Source organism: Typopeltis vanoorti, chromosome 5 (assembly GCF_054136105.1).
Source record: "Typopeltis vanoorti isolate ZY-2024b chromosome 5, IOZ_Tvanoo_1.0, whole genome shotgun sequence".
NCBI classification, from domain to species: Eukaryota; Metazoa; Arthropoda; class Arachnida; order Uropygi; family Thelyphonidae; genus Typopeltis; species Typopeltis vanoorti.
Window position 1 is genome coordinate 46,280,511 of NC_143553.1, and position 19,288 is coordinate 46,299,798.

Here is a 19,288-nt window from a genome sequence, read left to right on the forward strand (position 1 = left end):
CGGGGTTCAGAGAAAAGTATCTTGTGGACGCGTCTTCGAGGAAATCCATTCATGGAGGTTGGTGGATATCAGGGATAGTTCTTCCTGGAGGTCTTGTTGATCTGTTGTAAGGAGAGAGGCACGGTTCTTTAACATGTGTACAATACTAAGTTTCTGAGAAATGTGGTGTGAGGAAGTGAAATGTAAATAACGTCCTGTATTGGTAGGTTTGCGGTAAACTGAGAGGTTGATACCACCATTCGGAAGCTTCTTAATTAAAGTGTCCAGAAATGATAATTGGTTATCTTCAACTCTATACACCACACAATCAAATTCACTCTAGAACTTGAAGAAGATAACCAATTATCATTTCTGGACACTTTAATTAAGAAGCTTCCGAATGGTGGTATCAACCTCTCAGTTTACCGCAAACCTACCAATACAGGACGTTATTTACATTTCACTTCCTCACACCACATTTCTCAGAAACTTAGTATTGTACACATGTTGAAGAACCGTGCCTCTCTCCTTACAACAGATCAACAAGACCTCCAGGAAGAACTATCCCTGATATCCACCAACCTCCATGAATGGATTTCCTCGAAGACTCGTCCACAAGATGCTTTTCTCTGAACCCCGACAAAGACAACAAGATGATGTACGTTATATTTCTACCATCGTCATTCCATACTTAGGGACAGTTTCCAATAAGATTGCTAGGCTCCTCAGACCACATAAAATAAGAGTGGCCTTTAAACCCACAGAAACGATTAGACAATTCTTAAGATCTCCAAAAGATAGCCATCCTTTCTCCAAATATGCTGGAGTTTATAACATACCATGCTCGTGCGGCTTGAATTACATCGGCCAAACTTCAAGGAGCCTTGAAATTAGGCAAAAAGAACACATAGGTGACGTCAATAATAACAGAGAAGAAAAATCGGGGTTAGCATTTCATTTCTCAAGAACGAACCATACCATAGAGTGGGATAGAAGCACAATTCCTTACATGGAGGAGGACTTCCGCTCCCGAATTTTTAAGGATGCCACAACAGTTGCCCGCTGTACACAAAACCTTAACAGGAACCAAGGACTAATCTTGCCCGTGATCTGGAAGACCCTTATCAGATCCCTCAACTCGCCAGAACTGAATTATAGTGCCAACTATAGAACGTTCCTAAATAACAACAAGTGAGATCATCCACGCTCTATGAATGTATTGTACGTGCTCTGTTCTTTGTTTAATATAATTGGAATCGGTTGATTTTAGTTTGTAACAGTTTTTTACTTTTTAGTGCCTTACATCAGTTATGTGCCCTGAAGATGCCAACAGACTTAGTTGGTGAAACTAGTTGGTATAACTTAGTTGTTTATTATATACAGTTGATCAATATAATCCCAATAAAAGTTTTTCCAGAGCTTTTTGGTCAAGAAAATTAAACGTTTTTTAACATGAAGGTATTTCAATTTAAAGGATATCAATCACACATGTAAAAAGAGGGGTGAGATAGCAACCCGAATCACTACTCTGGAAACCATAGTATCTACCACTTCAGGCCTCTGATATGCATGGAGGCAGCATTTCATCGGGTGATGGATCATCTTCCACATTTAGTTGAGATTTCCTCTAAGAGATGTCACTTTGCAGCAGGACTATTCACTGATTGCTCCATTTCCTTTGATGAAAACAGCTCACCCTACAAAAAGATATGACAGCTAATGGGAATAAACCATAACTTGTGCTTCACATCACCTGTTGTCTTTATTGCTCAAGTTATTTCCCAAATTCACTGAAATTAACCAAAACATCTGTGACAGCTCAAACAAAAGGCTATGTACAGGGGGGAAAAAAAAAATTATTTTGTAAACCTTCCAGGTATGATTTACAAATATTCTTGGTTTTCCAAATTCACTGTTTATTTCCATCCTCTATCTGCAACACCACACTAACTTTCCTAAGAAAAATGCATCTTCAATTAGTCAAGATTCTTCAGTCATCCAACCTGCAAAATGTTAACAACCTTTTCATGATGGACATCGAGATTGCTCAACTTGAAAAACTCTTTATCATTTTGTGAGGTCCGTTTGTTGCCCCTTAATGCTGCCACCCAATATGAACTTTTTGATTTTCTTTATTTAAATTTTTATTTTCTCCAGTCAGACTTTGTTAATAGTGAAATCATCTTCTTTAGAGATTCTAACATTCACATTTCACTGGCTTTCATCTGTACTGATCCAGCTCTAAGCCTCTGTCACTCAATTTGTTTAGACAAGATCTTTGGTTGGAAAGACCATTGTTCAAATCCCATCAAATCTATGACCTGAGGACCCTTTATCAGGTTTAGTAGATGCAGTGTCTAAATGGATTCCAAGGGTCAGAAGGTTAAATAAGGTAGGTGTTAAATGGATGAATGAGGAGATTAAGCATGCAATAGAGAAAGAAGGCATTATGGAGGCAACATAAGATGAGTAGTAATAATGAATTCAACGAGGAGTATAAAGAACAGTAAAGGAGGATGCAGTTAGCTAATGAAGCCAAAAAAATAAAAAAATAAATAAAATAATAAAAAAATTCTTAGAGAGTTCTTTCAATATGTAGCTGGGGGGGGGGGAGATTAGGTTTGATCCTATTTACTATCTAGCATCCAATAGTGGCCCAAGATTGACTTAAGTGTCCTGAAGGAAGGCTGGTAATATTTTTTTTAAATATTAGCATATATTAAAAAAGTCAAGCATATATGAATTAAACTTTCACTACCGGAGTTCAGTTAATTCATGAATTCTGTTATTTGTTTTATTTACTTTTCTAGCATAATAGTTATCCATTGGTTCTGTAGATAGATGAATTAGGATCAAAGTTTTTTTCCTTGCTATATGGATCTGTCTCATGTTCATATGCTTTCTTGCTTAATGAAATATTTTGGTTCATTGGCTAAGATAAGGCATGATGTAATTTTCCAAGTTACCAGTAGGTTCTTGCATCAACCATTCGTCAAATGCCAAATGATGGGCATTATATTTCTGTTGCTATTATCACATGCTACATCATTAGGCACGGAAAGAAATTGGAAATGTACAGGACCCTTAGAAATTTTATTTCTTCTGAAATAAGCAATATTTTAGTATGTACAACACAATAAAGCTCTAGTTATTAAAAATTTGGACACAGAAGTTGCTGCATATTTAAATTCAAGAGTAGTATTATAGACGATTTAGAGACACTAGCTGCATCTGAAAAATAGCTAATGTTTGAGGGTCATTTCCGCACAGTTCACTGAGCTAGTTGTGAACTGCTTCTGATGGAGTTAGCAGTATAGAAGATTAAGAGAAAAAACTTTCCCTTCATTTCTGTAAACTTAAATGGTTGCAGAATGCTATACCAAAGTGCTTTATTATAAAATTTGCAATGGCATAATGCTCTTAGTGAAAATGAAATGATCTGTCTGTTGATAGTTTTAGTGATATTAATAATACCAGATACAGAATGAAAATCATCAAGAAGAATTTTCATGAACAATGGGTAGTTGCTATCTTGTCCAGGAAAATATAAATAAACAGAATCAACTCAATGAATTCCGCTAGTGTAACAAAACTTTTTGAGTTTCTTCTTCTTGGTGTGAATTCTTATACTAGTTAGCTTTTCCAATAAGAACAGAAAAGCAACTGTGCATAACTTTAAAATATATTGGGTACATAGAGTGAAATCAGTCATTCTCAGTAGTGGAAAGCTTACTTATGAAATTACTTCATATGCAACATTTCTGCGTACTTTTTTTAAAAAAAACAAAAAAAAGTTAACAAAATAAGTCATTCAGAAATAAATTGTTTACTGTATATGTGTTTGCTATGCCTAACTAAGTAAGTATAATATTTTTAACTGTTTTGAATATTTCATTCTTTTTTTTTGTAGTAAATTATAAGAATTTGTCATAAATGTCATTTATATTTTTAATAGCTGGAGTAATGATACTCAGAAAGTGCTTGAAGTGGAACTCAAAGAACATGAAGAACCTGTAGCAGAAATTATTAGTGATGAGAAAATACCAAATCAGGATTTAAATAACTTAAATCATATTTCAGTCACAAATGTTGAGAAAACTTTTGAAGTTGATGATACACTACATGTACCACCTGATGTCAAGGAAAATTTATCAGACAGTCAAAATATCAAATTAGTAGGCAGCAAAAATATTGCAGAATTTGATTGTGATTCAGGGGAAAATTTTAGAGAGCATGTACTTCCTTCTAGCTGTGCAAAAGATGTACAGCTTTCCACAGAGAAATTAGCACTTGATGTCTCACCCATTAACTACAATCAAGAAATAGTACCCCTTTGTACAGAAATTGAAATGAAAATTCAGGATTCCCTAAATCAGAAACTACAAGAAACTAATTTTCCTATAAATGAAATTGACTGTGGTGATACATATAATGTTAAAAATGAAAACTGTGGCTATAAACCTAAAATGAAAATGAATTTAAATCTGAATACAGAAAAATCTACTCACTCAACCATACATGAAAATTCATTAAGTGGAACAAAAGAAACTGTATTGTCTGATCAAAATGTTAAGCATGGTTCTGCTCATTCCACGCCTGTAGAAATGGAAGATCTTAGATTTGACAGAGAGTATACTAAGCAAATTGGAAGTGATAGTGAACATTTTGAAGTTGAAGATAATAGTGATAAAGAAAACAGGACTAAAGATGAGGAAGATGGGCAGGTTGTTTTGCGAAACAAGAAAGAAAAGGTGAGTAAAAATAATAATCACTGTCAGTCATTAAAGAGCTTAAAATTTAAAAATCATTTGCTGTGATAAAAATGACAATGTAGAAGTACGTTGTAAATTTAGGCTACTAGTGCATGTATAAAATAGTCTAATTATATTGTTTTAGTGGAATGAAATATTTGTTGATAACGTCTTTCAATAACTTACCTGGGTTTTGTAGTAGAAAATTAGACAAATGCAACATGCCCAGCCAAATAGCCAGAAATCGGCATTAAAAAAAAAATATTGTGTGCTGTAGGAGACAGTCTACAAGGATTCCAGGCTTGAAGATCTTCTGTGAACATTTCTTTAATCTCTTTCCATTCTTCAGTGAGGCTATGAATTTACTGTTATTAATCTGGACCTCCAAGGAGTCACAAGACTCATTGCAGGAGGCCATCTTAGACAACACAAAGTTTATCATACCACTCCTTAAATTCATTCATCACCTTATCAGGCAATGAATTTCATAGTCCAGCCACCTTCTTTGCAAAAACTACATTTCTCACTCTTCTGCTCACTTCCTCCTTTTGCATCTAGAGGCCTCTTGTCCTTGTTCTGCTATATGAAAAATCTCTCTGGATGTCTACACCATTCCATACTCAGATGTAGTCCATCTCTTGCATACAGCTCTTCTATCCTCAAATGCACTCCAAGCAGCCACATATTCCATACACTCTTTCAACACATGCTTGCTATTATGTCGTCCATTATTGCTTGCGATCCTTGATTCCACATTATCATATCTGGCCAATACACTCTATCTTCTCTCTCACATATTTTTACTGCATAGTTCCTAACATTAATCTCAGATCTCTTGCTACCTGATTCACACTTCCATTCAGATCATTTGTACCAGCCATCACTTCATCTCATCCACATTTTCACCTCACTTTATTGTTACACACACACACACACACACACACACACACACACACACACACACACACACACACACACACACACACACACACACACACACACAATCATTCCTCCAGACAGGCACCTTCTCTGACATTCTATTCTACACACTATGACACTCATCTAATCTCCATACATCACTCCTCCTTACAGATCCATCCATTCCTTGCTCACCTGCATCTCCCATGTTTTCTCTCTTCCATCACTCCCCATCCGTGCTCTCTCACTTATCATCTGCCTTCCCCACATCTCTCTATCCACTCTCTTGACTTCCTCTGATTCCCTCATTCGCCCGTTATCCCTCATCTCATTTCCATAACTTTCTCTCACATCATTCAGCCTTTCACATCTTCCAATTTCTCCTTTCACACATGTCAACTCATTTTTCATACCTTCCACTTTCTTTCTCAGTATCTGTATCTCCATTTCCAAGCATCCTATCCTCACTCAAGATTCAGTGATACAGTCAGTACTATCCTTCAGATGTCCATTCTTCTAGTCACACTACCCAATGTCAAGTCCATAGCCACTTCATGCTTGTCATCCTTTCCCCTTGATCATGCTAGTATCGTAACTCCTAGCAAACACTTATTTCCATAACATCACTGATCCTTGAGATGCTGATATCAAAACCACTCCTCTGCATGCATATTGTTTACTAATTTCTCTGACTATTTAACTGCTGTAATCTTTGCTGTAATTTTATTTATATGTAGATACTGCATTTAGCTAGGTTTTTGTACATGCATATTGTTTACTAGTTTGTCTTTGACTATTTATGTATTTCTGTAACTTTTGCTATGGTGCAGTATGACCTTTGTTGTTGTTCCACCAGTAAACCAACCAACCAACCCACTCCTCCCATGTGCACTCCTCCTATTCCTTACCTGCCACATTTTTTAAATGACAGGAGGTATACATGCTGCAGGATGCTACAAAATCTTGCATTATACTTCGCAAAATGTAATCTTTAGATGGTGGCAGAATGGACGACAATAAATCAGTAAACGGAGGTATTATAGCAGCCACCATGGTTGATAAAGAAAGAGTACAACATGTAAAGTCAACATATATTTAAAAATAAAAAGTATTTTGAACTGAAAATTTTCCAAATGCATTAATGAATGTCATTGCTACAAAAAATATAGTCCTGTTTTATTTCGCACAAGATAGATCTCACTTCTCTTTTCCTTACCTTTTGATAATACCCAGATCTCCAGATTAGATCTCATTTGGTCTATTTTATGCCATCACCCCTTCCAAGCATAGCATTTGTAATATCTTCAGCCTCTAGAAAGACCTTTTGCTCTCAAGGTGGTTTTGCTTCTTTTTTTTTTTTTGGACAAAACTTTGCTTCTTACTACAACTACTAATCTATATAAATGCAAAATCCTTCCAATACTATTTCTACATTTGGAACAGAAATTTTTCTAAAAATTCTTAATGCTATTTAGAAGAATGCATTTCAATGAATTTTTAGCTCCCCCCTCTCTCTCTAATCACTTTCTTTCTTGCTTCCTGTTGTACTATTTCTATAACTATATTCAATGCCAGTTTTACACTGTTATTCTTTCACCTCTCTTTTAAAAACTTGTGACAGTGCAAGCAGTTGCTAGTCACTATCCATTTGCAGCCTGCTGTATGTGTGTATATATGTGGGTTTGATATAAAAAAAATATACCTCCTACTTTTGCTTAGTTTTTCTACCTTTATAAAGTGATTTTTTTTTTTTCTAACATCTTATATGAAATGCAATTGAACTTTTAAAAGTAATGGAAAGAAACATTTGGCACCCTTTCTTTCATACTTACAGTGATCAGAATATGAAAAATTATCACATTATGAAAAATTATTCATAATGAATTCATAATTGTGTGAATGTCTGTGAAAGTACTAGTGGTGGTAGTCAACGGTAAATGGTGTTGGTGTTAGATGATGAAGGTTGGTGGAGTAGTGAGACGAAGAGTTGTAGAGTAGATGCCCTCCCTGGAGGTGGGATGTAATAATTTATTATTATTTCGGGCTACTCCAGGGAGTCCTTAGACTCATCGAGGGAGGCCCTAAACATCATGTCCACACAACTATTCGACATTCTCACAGTATCTGTCATACCTTGCCTTGAACTCGCTCACTGTCATAGCACCCACAACAGACTCTGGCAACTTATTCCACTCATTTACCACTCTAAAAGTAAAGAACCCAGTTCTAACACCCCTGCTAACCACACTCTTGCCCAGCTTCCATAGGTGTCCCCTAGTTCTCCCACCACTAGTCCTGATCTCAAAAATATCCTCTGAATTAATCCTATAGAATCCTTTTAGCAATTTGTATGTCTCAATCATATCTCCCCTTTTCCGCCTATCAACTAGTTTCTACAACCCACAAATCTTCAACCTGTTCTCATATGGTTCATTCCATAGACCTGCTATCATCTTAGTCACTCGCCTCTGGATCCTCTCCACCTCCTCCCCATCAAGAAGGAACCAAGGTGACCAAATCTGGGCACAGTAGTCGAGATGAAGTCTTATCAGGGCTTGGTACAGAGGTACAATAACTTGCTTGTCTCTGCTCGTCAAGGTATTAGCAGCAGTATACCACCAATGTGGTATACTGCTGCTAATCTTTAATAAATTTAGTTTAATCCTTTATCCAAGTGTGAGCAAACAAAGTTTGCGCCTGAAAGTATCTTCAGGACTGGGTAAAGGTGGTACACACCAGGGCAACTCGTTGCAAAGGTGGAGCAAGCTACCAACACTCCTATCCTAGTATCTCCTATAATGCAAAACACATCTCCTTGCGGATATGTCTATTTTGTTATGCATTAAGGGAAGGGCCACTACCCAGACCGGTTTCGACCTTTATTGAGGTCTCTTCAGTGGGAGCCAGGCCCAAGTCGAGATATCAGGCAGAAGCATTTGCAGGTCATCTCCACCTATAGGAATTGCCAATTGGTGTGCCACCCTTTTTTAATAAATTACTCTGGATTTAGAGAAAGATGTTGAAAGTTTATTTTCCACTTGGTTAGAGTATAATAAATTTAGTTTAATCCTTTATCCAAGTGTGAGCAAACAAAGTTTGCGCCTGAAAGTATCTTCAGGACTGGGTTAAGGTGGTACACACCAGGGCAACTCGTTGCCCTGGTGTGTACGACTTGGGCCTGGCTCCCACTGAAGAGACCTCAATAAAGGTCGAAACCGGTCTGGGTAGTGGCCCTTCCCTTAATGCATAACAAAATAGACATATCCGCAAGGAGATGTGTTTTGCATTATAGGAGATACTAGGATAGGAGTGTTGGTAGCTTGCTCCACCTTTGCAACGAGTTGCCCTGGTGTGTACCACCTTAACCCAGTCCTGAAGATACTTTCAGGCGCAAACTTTGTTTGCTCACACTTGGATAAAGGATTAAACTAAATTTATTATACTCTAACCAAGTGGAAAATAAACTTTCAACATCTTTCTCTAAATCCAGAGTAATTTATTAAAAAAGGGTGGCACACCAATTGGCAATTCCTATAGGTGGAGATGACCTGCAAATGCTTCTGCCTGATATCTCGACTTGGGCCTGGCTCCCACTGAAGAGACCTCAATAAAGGTCGAAACCGGTCTGGGTAGTGGCCCTTCCCTTAATGCATAACAAAATAGACATATCCGCAAGGAGATGTGTTTTGCATTATAGGAGATACTAGGATAGGAGTGTTGGTAGCTTGCTCCACCTTTGCAACGAGTTGCCCTGGTGTGTACCACCTTAACCCAGTCCTGAAGATACTTTCAGGCTGCTAATCTTTTCACCCGAAAATGCATAACCTTACATTTTGTCACATTAAATTGACATCCATTCTCCTTAGCCCAGAACTCCAATCTATCTAAGTCATCCTGCAAGACTTTGACATCTTCTGCATTCACTATCGCCCTACCCAACTTTACATCATCAGCGAACAAATGAACTGTTCCACTTAGATCCTTTCCCGTATCATTAATGAACAGATTAAACAGCAGTGGTCCATGAACAGACCCCTGCAGCACACCACTAGTCACAGGCTGTCTTTTGGACTCTACTCCTGAATAAACTACTCTTTGATATCTCTCCATCAACCACCCACCTATCCATCTCACCAACCCTATATCCATTCCCATATGTTGTAGTTTACGGATTAGAATTCCATGTGGTATCCTGTCAAACGCTTTTGCCAGGTCCAGCAGTATAATAATAATGTAGTCGAAACGTCGAATGAACATTCGACATTTTGACCTTCATATCAAGGTCATCATCTGGAGCATACACATGTATACAGAGAAACAAGCTACACTACAAACTATATGGTTTGCTAAAGTTACTGACCAACTGTTACAAAAATTATTAGCCTGACCTCTGTTGAAGAAGAAAAAAAAACCTTGACTACATCAAAGCTAGAGTACTATTATTATTATTATTGTTATTATTATTATTATTATTATCTGTTGGGTTACAAAATTAAATTGGGCTGGAAAGCAACATGTTTATATATATATATATATATATATATATATATATATATAAATAAAGTAAAAATAAAAAACTGTGATTATACATATAAATTTCAACCAATTGGTATGGAATAGTTTCCAATAAGAGCTGAAAATTGCTTAAAGTCCTAAAGTATACTAGATACTAAGTAGGCTGAATATGTGCCATCCAAATTCTTGGAATTTTTATGCCACCATTATTGTTGAGATTGGGGTGGATAATCAGAATTTCACAGGCTTCTTTAAATTTTCTTTCATACCAGGTTTTTGTATGATGTAAAGAGCAGGTACATTTCCAATCAATTTGGTGTAGGGTGTTGAGAACGTGATCTGAGAGGCCTGCTTCACCAAAATTGTTATACTTAATTTGTTTTTTGTGTTCTTTTGGTGAAGCAGGCCTCTCAGATCATGCTCTCAACACCCTACATCAAATTGATTGGAAACGTACCTGCTCTTTACATCATTCAAAAACCTGGTATGAAAGAAAATTTAAAGAAGCCTATGAAATTCTGATTAACCACCATAATCTCAACAATAATGGTGGCATAAAAATTCCAAGCATTTGGATGGCACATATTCAGCCTACTTAGTATCTAGCATACCTTATGACTTTAAGCAATTTTCAGCTTTTATTGGAAACAATTGGTTGAAATTTATATATATATAAACATGTTGCTCTCCGGCCCAATTTAATTTTGTAACCCAGCAGATAATAATAGGACTCTAACTTTGATGTAGTAAAGATTTTTTTTTTTTTTCTTTTTCACCAGAGGTCAGGCTAATAATTGTTGTAACAGTTGGTTACAACAATTATTAGCAAACTTTAGCAAACCATGTAGACTGAAGTGCAGCTTGTTTCTCTGTATATATGTGTAGGCTCCAGATGATGATCTTGACATGAAGGTCTAATTATCATTTTGGTTTATATTAAACTAAAGTTTTGCTCTAACATGGTAGTTGGCTTCACAGTTAGCTATTAATTTCAGTGAACTTGGTAGCCATGTTGTGTAAGTAAGATCAGATTAACTGCAGGACTTATCAGTATCTTATGTTATTAGATATCATCATCAAATTCCTGATATGTACCCTTTTTGTGGGGGGGGGATTACAGGATAATTATAATTAGTACCACATGAAAAAGTTGCACCATTACTAACTTCCGATCAATAATTTTCCTCCAAATTAATTGTTCTCTCTCAAGACTACAATATTGTTAGATCTTATATTTCTGTCTTTTAAGGCACTTTTTACCATTTCAATCCACCTATATCTTGGTCTTCCTCCAGGTCTTTTTCCTCCCAACCTGGCAGAGAACACTTGTTTTGCTAATCTTTCCTCTCCCATTCTGTTTAAGTGATCATACCACCTGAAATTAGCTCCCTTAGCCCATTCCTGAATACTAACAAATGCAAGTTCTTTCCTAATATCCTCATTTTTTGATGTGATACCATCTGTTTACTCCACTAATCTTTCTCGGAAGTCTCTAGTCTTTGAACAAGTGTTTTATTTCTAACTCAACTCTCGGATCCATAAGTTAAAATTGGTTTGAACACTGTCTTTTATCAACTAATTTAGTGTTTTGACTAATTTCTTTCTTATTCCATATACATGAAGGTGGTCTGAAAAGTTCTCAGCCTCGACCATAGATAGCAACACTATCGGCAAGATTTTTTTTTCTTCTAAGTTGGTACATTTGTCATAAGCATCCATGTGAAATTGCAAGTCATTCTATCAAGTAGTTTGTTTTATACAGCTGTCTGAAGCAAAAGTGTTTTCTGTATCCTTTGAAATGGATAAAATTGAGTATCGTGCAGTTATAAAATTCTTTCTAAAAGAAGGTTTAACGCCAAAAGAAATTGATTTGAAGTTCATAAAAGTTTATGGGCACTCTTCTCCTTCATTTTTGACAATTAAGAAATGGGCTGCTGAGTTTAAACGTGGCCGTACCAACCTTGAAGATAATTTACGTGAAAGATGTCCAAAAGGAGTAACAATACCAGAAATCATTGATCAAGTGCACGTTATGGTATTGGATGACTGGCGAGTCAAAGTGCATGAAATTGATGAGACTATATTCATTTCAAAAGAATGTGTAGGATATATTTTGCATGAAGAATTGCAAATGAAAAAGTTTTACACAAGATGGGTGCCGTGCTTGCTCACAGCAGATCAAAAACGCACTCGCATGAAAAGCTCTGAACAGTGCTTGGAGCATTTTAACAAGAATAAAACTGATTTTGTGCATCAATTTATTACTATGGATGAGACGGATTCACCATTACCCACCAGAATCCAAACAGCAGTCAAAACAGTGGATAGAAGCCAGTTGTTCAGTGCCAAAGAAGACACAGTCAGTTCCATCAGCAGGAAAGGTCATGGTATCGGTGTTTTGGGATGCTAAAGGCATTTTGTTTATTAATTATCTTGAAAAGATAATTAATAAACAAAAAGTAAAAAAATAACCAGGGAATATTATTCCGATCTTTTAACCAGACTAGACAAAACATTTGTGAGAAAAGATTATCTTCACTAAAAATAGTGTCTAAATAGCTGAAATGTTTTACTTGTTCTATAGGTTCTCCATTCAGGATGCAGTCAATATTTTCAATATTTCTGCCTATTTTCGTTGTCTTTGTCTTTTTATTATCGATTTCCATACCAAATTTCTTACAACAGTTATTCAATTTATTCAGGAATCTTGTAGACTTCAATGAATTTATTCAGAAGTATAACTTCATCTGCATAAAGAGCTAAGACTAACAATTTTGATATGATTTAATGCCACTTTCATTCATCATATGATCCATATAGATAATTGATAATTGTCACACACCTCATTTTACCTCAAACCATCTGCCTGCACCTTCTTCAATTCTAACTACTGACCTACAATTTAATAGAGACTATGTTATTGCTTGATATATAATATTCCATTTATACCATATAACTGTAACATTTTGAAGAGGATAAGCTGATTTACTTGCCAGGAACATTCAATATGCTTTCTTCTTTTCCTTGACTGCCTCTTTAACTTCATGTGCTTGCCATGGAGCTCTGATTTTTCTTTCCATACAAGCAGCCTCACCACATATCTGTCTGTTCATTCAGTCAATGATTTCTTCAGGGTTTGCCACTGAATCTCCAAGATTTGGTTCTTGTATTTCAACTCTTTCATTCTTTTCTTGAACCATGTTTGTGTATTTGAGTTTACAGTTCACTTCTGAAAACTAGTCAACTTTGATTCAATTCATTTAAAAATTTTCTTACACTCTTTTTTTCAGTATGATATTCAATTTTATCCTGCTCAAAAATAAATAGTGATCACTCCCTATTTCAAATCCTCTGTATATTCTTGTGTCCTGAATCAGTGGGAAAACATCACTATCAACTATAACAAAGTCAACGAGACCATTCTTGTTTCTTGCATCTTGTCTTCATGTGCATTTATCCACATTTTTATGTTGGAACATGGCATTAGTAATAGCTAATCCATGACCTGATAAGAAATCCAGCAGGCATTTGGCATTATTAAATGTCTGCTGGATTTCTGTTCAGGTAATGGATTATTAGATATTATTTTTTGAGGTTAGATATTATTAGACATTATTAGATATTACGTGCATAAATTTTTATTGTTCATAAAAGTTATTTTGAAGAGTTATGAAGTAGATGCATAAATTTTAAATACATCGATAGAGACTTGCCAGTGCCTTTTTACTTTGATAGAAAATAGCATTAGTCTACTTACTTGACATCAATGTAAATAATTTTATGAACAATAAAAATTTAAACACATAATATCTAATAATGTGTAATAATGTTGAATCTCTAAAAATAATATTTAATAATCCATTTCATGAACAGAAAAATGTGCACAAATGCACAAGATGACAGGATACAAGAAAAGTCTCCTTGATTATGTTATGGTTGATAGCGATGTCTTCCCACTGATTCAGGACACATACCATGCTCAGTGAGTTCCATATCTTGAACTCAAGGTATCATAATCAATGGTGGAAATTTTCTAATTGGCTCAATGGACTCCTCCACATTTTTATCATGGGACAAAATAAAAAATGTGGAGTTTATCTGTGAATTGGTCACCCCTGTCTGCAGGGATAAATGCAAAAACCAGAGCACCTGACAACAGCTAAAACATGATAGTCATTGTTCCATATGATTTTTGGATTTGCATTCTTTATACAGGACAGCCATAACAATTGAAAATAGATTAAACATAGGCAAACAGACAGGATGTACTGTGGTAATAATTTAGAGATTATATTATTATTTTGAGATGTTTATATAGTTATATTTATTTATTATCATAATATTAATCCTACCATAGAGATGATCTCTGTTTCTAACAATTATTTTTTTAATTCCGAATGTACCTATATATGCACAAGGGTTCACTCCGATTAGTGCAATGACCTCTTTTTTACTATTTCTTTCAGAATCCAAATAAATCACTGACTCAAGATCAAAATACAAAATAAACACATTTAATATAACAAAAACAATATATATACACTTCAAACAAATATTACATAACTAACTACAAATTAATTGGATCCAAGGCCTTTTAAAAATAAACTTATACTTAAGACTAGACTAAACACTTTGTTTGCACATGACAAAATGTTCATAGCCAGTTTCTCTCTCTGTCAAGGCCCTTTTCCAAAGATATATGACTTTATTCTTCATTTTCACAGGATCCTTTTTCATCACTTATGTAGTACACATAAAATCTTCCCGACTTAATTCTGTCTCTTTTTAGTAGAAATAATAGTTATATCCAGCGACCTTAATACAGATGAAACTTCCTAATCAGAGTTTTCTCGAACATTCCTTTAGAACGTAAATAGCAATTTCTTCTTTTATTCACTACTAATGCTTATTGACAGTCTTAACTCTTCCATTTAAAAAAAAACTTAGTTCTACGATTCCCTTTTCGGAATCTATATAAATCTTCCAATTAGCGTTTCCTCCAATATTCCTTTTAAAATGCCTATAGCAATATTTCCCTTTTATTTATCAATAAGTATTCCACTTTAAACTTCCTAATCAGAGTTTTCTCGAACATTCCTTTAGAACGTAAATAGCAATTTCTTCTTTTATTCACTACTAATGCTTATTGACAGTCTTAACTCTTCCATTTTAAAAAAAACTTACAGTTCTACGATTCCCTTTTCGGAATCTATATAAATCTTCTAATTAGCGTTTCCTCCAATATTCCTTTTAAAATGCCTATAGCAATATTTCCCTTTTATTTATCAATAAGTATTCCACTTTAAACTTAATAGTTCCACGATTCCTTTTTCGGAATATACTATTAATTTTCCTCCAACTGCCACAAAAAAAAAAAAAAAAAACTCAAGTTCCTCTGAATCTAAATATCTGCTGGCCTATGTTCTAATTTCTTTCCGAACACTCTCTTGTTTATTTCTGTTACTCAGATACCGAATGCTTTCCTTGTCAGCTGTCAATCACACATCAAACTTCTCGGCAAGCATGCACACTCCTTGAAATTGGCAAGCGAGAAACTAAATACTGTATAATGGCTGACACGGTTGTTTCCGTTAGCGACAAGAGAATGTCTTCATAAAACACAAAACTTAATATTTTAAACTACTATAAAAATTTTTAAAGTAATACAACTATTTAAATCCGGTAAGTATATAAACTTTTTAACTGCTTTACATGTCACTTTTGACAAAACAATTTCCATAACAGGCACATCGCAAGTGCAGACAATGCGTGTTATGAAAACAAAACTAATAAACATACTAACATAAACAATACGTAAAAAATATTCAGAATTTTCACCCCCTGTCTGCAGGGATGAATGCAAAAACCAGAGCACCTGACAACAGCTAAAACATGATAGTCATTGTTCCATATGATTTTTGGATTTGCATTCTTTATACAGGACAGCCATAACAATTGAAAATGGATTAAACATAGGCAAACAGACAAGATGTACTGTACTGTACATTGAAAACATAGATGGTATTTTTCAGAAACCTTTTGAACATAAGTGGAAAATTTTGAATTAATACAACCAGATGGGTACATTCAAAACTTCACTGCCAGTTTTTTTTTTTTTTAAATTCACAAGCCAAACAGCTCTGTTACCATTCCTGGTCATATGAAGAAGTCTTTTATACAAAAAAGATCTTATAAACTCCAGAAGCTACACTCTCTCTTGCGATTCTTATGCTATAAATGCATGGCATGGATAGAAATATGCATGTAACATTCTGTATGTACTTCCATTCATAGAACATCAAGATACATGGAAGGCACATGTATTTATGCGAGGATCATGCTTGTACTATAATGCCTGTACCATAATAATGCTTTCTTGTTCAACCACTTTTTGTTCTATTGCATTCTCAGATGAAATACAAATACTAGGAAAGTTTGTGTACTCTTCAATACACTCTGTCTACTGAAACAACAAAAAAGCAAACAGACAATCTGGATGCCATGCCCAGAAGAGCAGCCAATCACAAACAAGCAAAGTAAGTTTTAAAAGAGGTATACATAGATATTGTAGCGATATGAGTAGACATATCGCTACAAAATTAATAACGGAAAAAACTCGCGTACAAAGATTATTTAATAGTATAATTTTCGCCTGTGACACACAGGCGAAAATTATACTATTAAATAATCTTTGTACGTGAGTTTTTTCCATTATTAATTTTGTAGCAAGCAAAGTAAGGTGCAACTGACCACCACTGCCAAGTTATCAACACATCCAGCCACAGCCTTAACAATGGTTGTGGCTGGATGTGAACCATTTGAGAACTCTTGCTTCTACAAAAAAAGGTTTAAACTACACTATTGAACCGAGGTCAGTAAACAAACTAGACTTCATATACCACAGTGTAAGAGATCTTAAATCTCTCCCCTCCAATATAGCTAGTATAATGTACAGATGGAAAAAACATCCAACATACTAAATTCTAATAAAAAACTAAGTTGGAGTTTAATGAAAGCTATAAATTAACCCTTAAATCTGTAAGAAATATCCAAGACAGACAAAGGCAATGCTGCTGTTCTTGATCAGACAGCATACCTTGAAAAAATGAGCCAATTGATATCTGATCACAACACATACCGATTTGGTTAACTGTAATCCTACAAATCTCATCAAAAAGAAAACAACAGAATTAAGTCGGAGATCATGTAGCCAGAGGAAACAATTAAAAATCTATTACCACATTATGCCTGCACTCCCAGAATTTATGGCCTGCCTATGGCCTCCTCCTTCACAAAAATACACACTGAAGATGTATTAGTCAGCTTTGACATAACTGCTCTTTTTACTAATGTTCTAATCAATGGTTTCTTTTTTTTTTATTTTATGTTGGGTGCATGTGGCTTGGAAAACACATCAGGGGGAAAACTCTTCCACAATACAGCAATATCAGGAATGAAGGAGGAGGAAAAGAAGTTTGTTGACTTCATGGTGCACTGTGAAAGGATGTTGAGCAGCAGCTGTACATGTCCCAACGAGCTTAGTACTGTGTGGGGGAATGATTGATGATATTTCAGATGAACATTTTCCATGGAAATATTTACAGAATACCCATGTTGTAGAAACCAAACATCTGTGCAAAAGTGGGAGGAGCGAGTTGGTAAGAGATGGGTCATTAATAAGTTTAATTGCTCCCCTCTGTATTGAGTCAAACATTTTGAGGGAGCTTTTAGGGGGCCCCACTACGTGAGTGCAATATTCAATAGCTGGGTGGATTTGTTATTTGTATAAGGTTAACAGCTGTTCAGAGGTGAATGTCTTGAGTGAAAGAGAAATCCTAGTTTTTTAGAAGCTGAGGATGCAGTGGTTGTGATGTATTTATGCCAGGGTAATTCCAAGAAGAGAAATCGCATCTTATCTGAAAATTTGGGTGTTGTCAAAAGTATTACTTGGAGTAAATGGCTATTTTGTGAGAAATAAGACAGAACTGGGTTTTATTAGCATTGAAATTGATGAGGTTATCTGAACCCCATTGAAGGATGGCTTGGAGATCAGAATTGAGGGCTGTGGTGGTATTGTTCTGTAGGTTGAGGTGTGTTGTGTAGAGTAAGGTTTATCAATTGAAAGGGAGGAGTGCATGTGCTGTCATCTGCACAACTGTGTATTGGGTGGAGGTCAAATGAAGTAGATCATTAATATAGCAGGAAGATGGTTGGTGAGAGGACAGACCCTTGTGGAACCCCGACATTAGTTGGTGAGAGGATAAGGAACCATTCACCACCATCACATATAGTGTATGTCCAGACAGAAAGTTGGCATTCCAACTACAGAAGTCCTGAGACAGATCCAACGATGGGAGTTTGCTTAGTAAGCCTTTGTGCTAGACCTGGTCAAAAGCTTTGGAGATATCAAGTGCAACCACTTGAGATTCACCAAACGTCTCTATGACATTTGTCCAGAGATGGGCAACATATATGAGCAGATCTCCTGTTGATCGGCAGTGATGGAATCTGTACTTGCAGTTGTTTATTAGGTGGGTGCCTTCTAGGTAGTATAGGAGTTGGGAATTGAAATAATACTCATGGATAGGCTTATGTGTTCGTCAGACATGTTGTAATAGATTTCACGGTATGATATGAACACAGATGGATAAGAAAATAACTATTAACTTAGAAGCTAATATTTCGCTGGTATTATATCCAGCACCTTCAGAGCACACAACACAAAGTTTGTTACAAAAGCAAGACAACCATAATCCGGTGTAACAGTGGGGCTAGTATAAGTAATTGCAGTGTGCGACACAAGACTGAAGTCCTAATATGGCACCATCTAGGTTTAAAAAAATAAAAAATAAAAAAATAAAAATTCAAAGTTTTGAAATAGTAGTCCAAATGATAGTCGTAGAAAGTTTTAAAAAATAAAATAAAATAAAAGTAATAAATATTAATTTGGTCTTAGGATGACTGTCTCCCAAATCTTTGGTAGATTTATACACCCATACTTGTTAAGGTTTGGAGTATGTTTTAAGGCTTCTGTTGATTCCAGGAACAACCTCTCTGACTTGTAGAAGCTTCTGTGCATTACTTTTGTTTCTTTCCAATTGATCCTGTGTGCAGGAGTATCCAAA

The 19,288-nt window shown here is 35.5% G+C and overlaps 1 protein-coding gene across 1 annotated transcript in view; it reads left to right on the forward strand.

The window, feature by feature from the left end:
* The window catches only part of LOC150106355 (serine/threonine-protein kinase 10-like), a 413,234-nt gene that overhangs the window by 204,171 nt on the left and 189,775 nt on the right, over positions 1-19,288 (forward strand). The window contains exon 12 of the mRNA XM_090393096.1: positions 3,935-4,730. Coding sequence (XP_090249222.1) covers positions 3,935-4,730 — 796 coding nt within the window. The remainder of the gene's footprint in view (positions 1-3,934; positions 4,731-19,288) is intronic.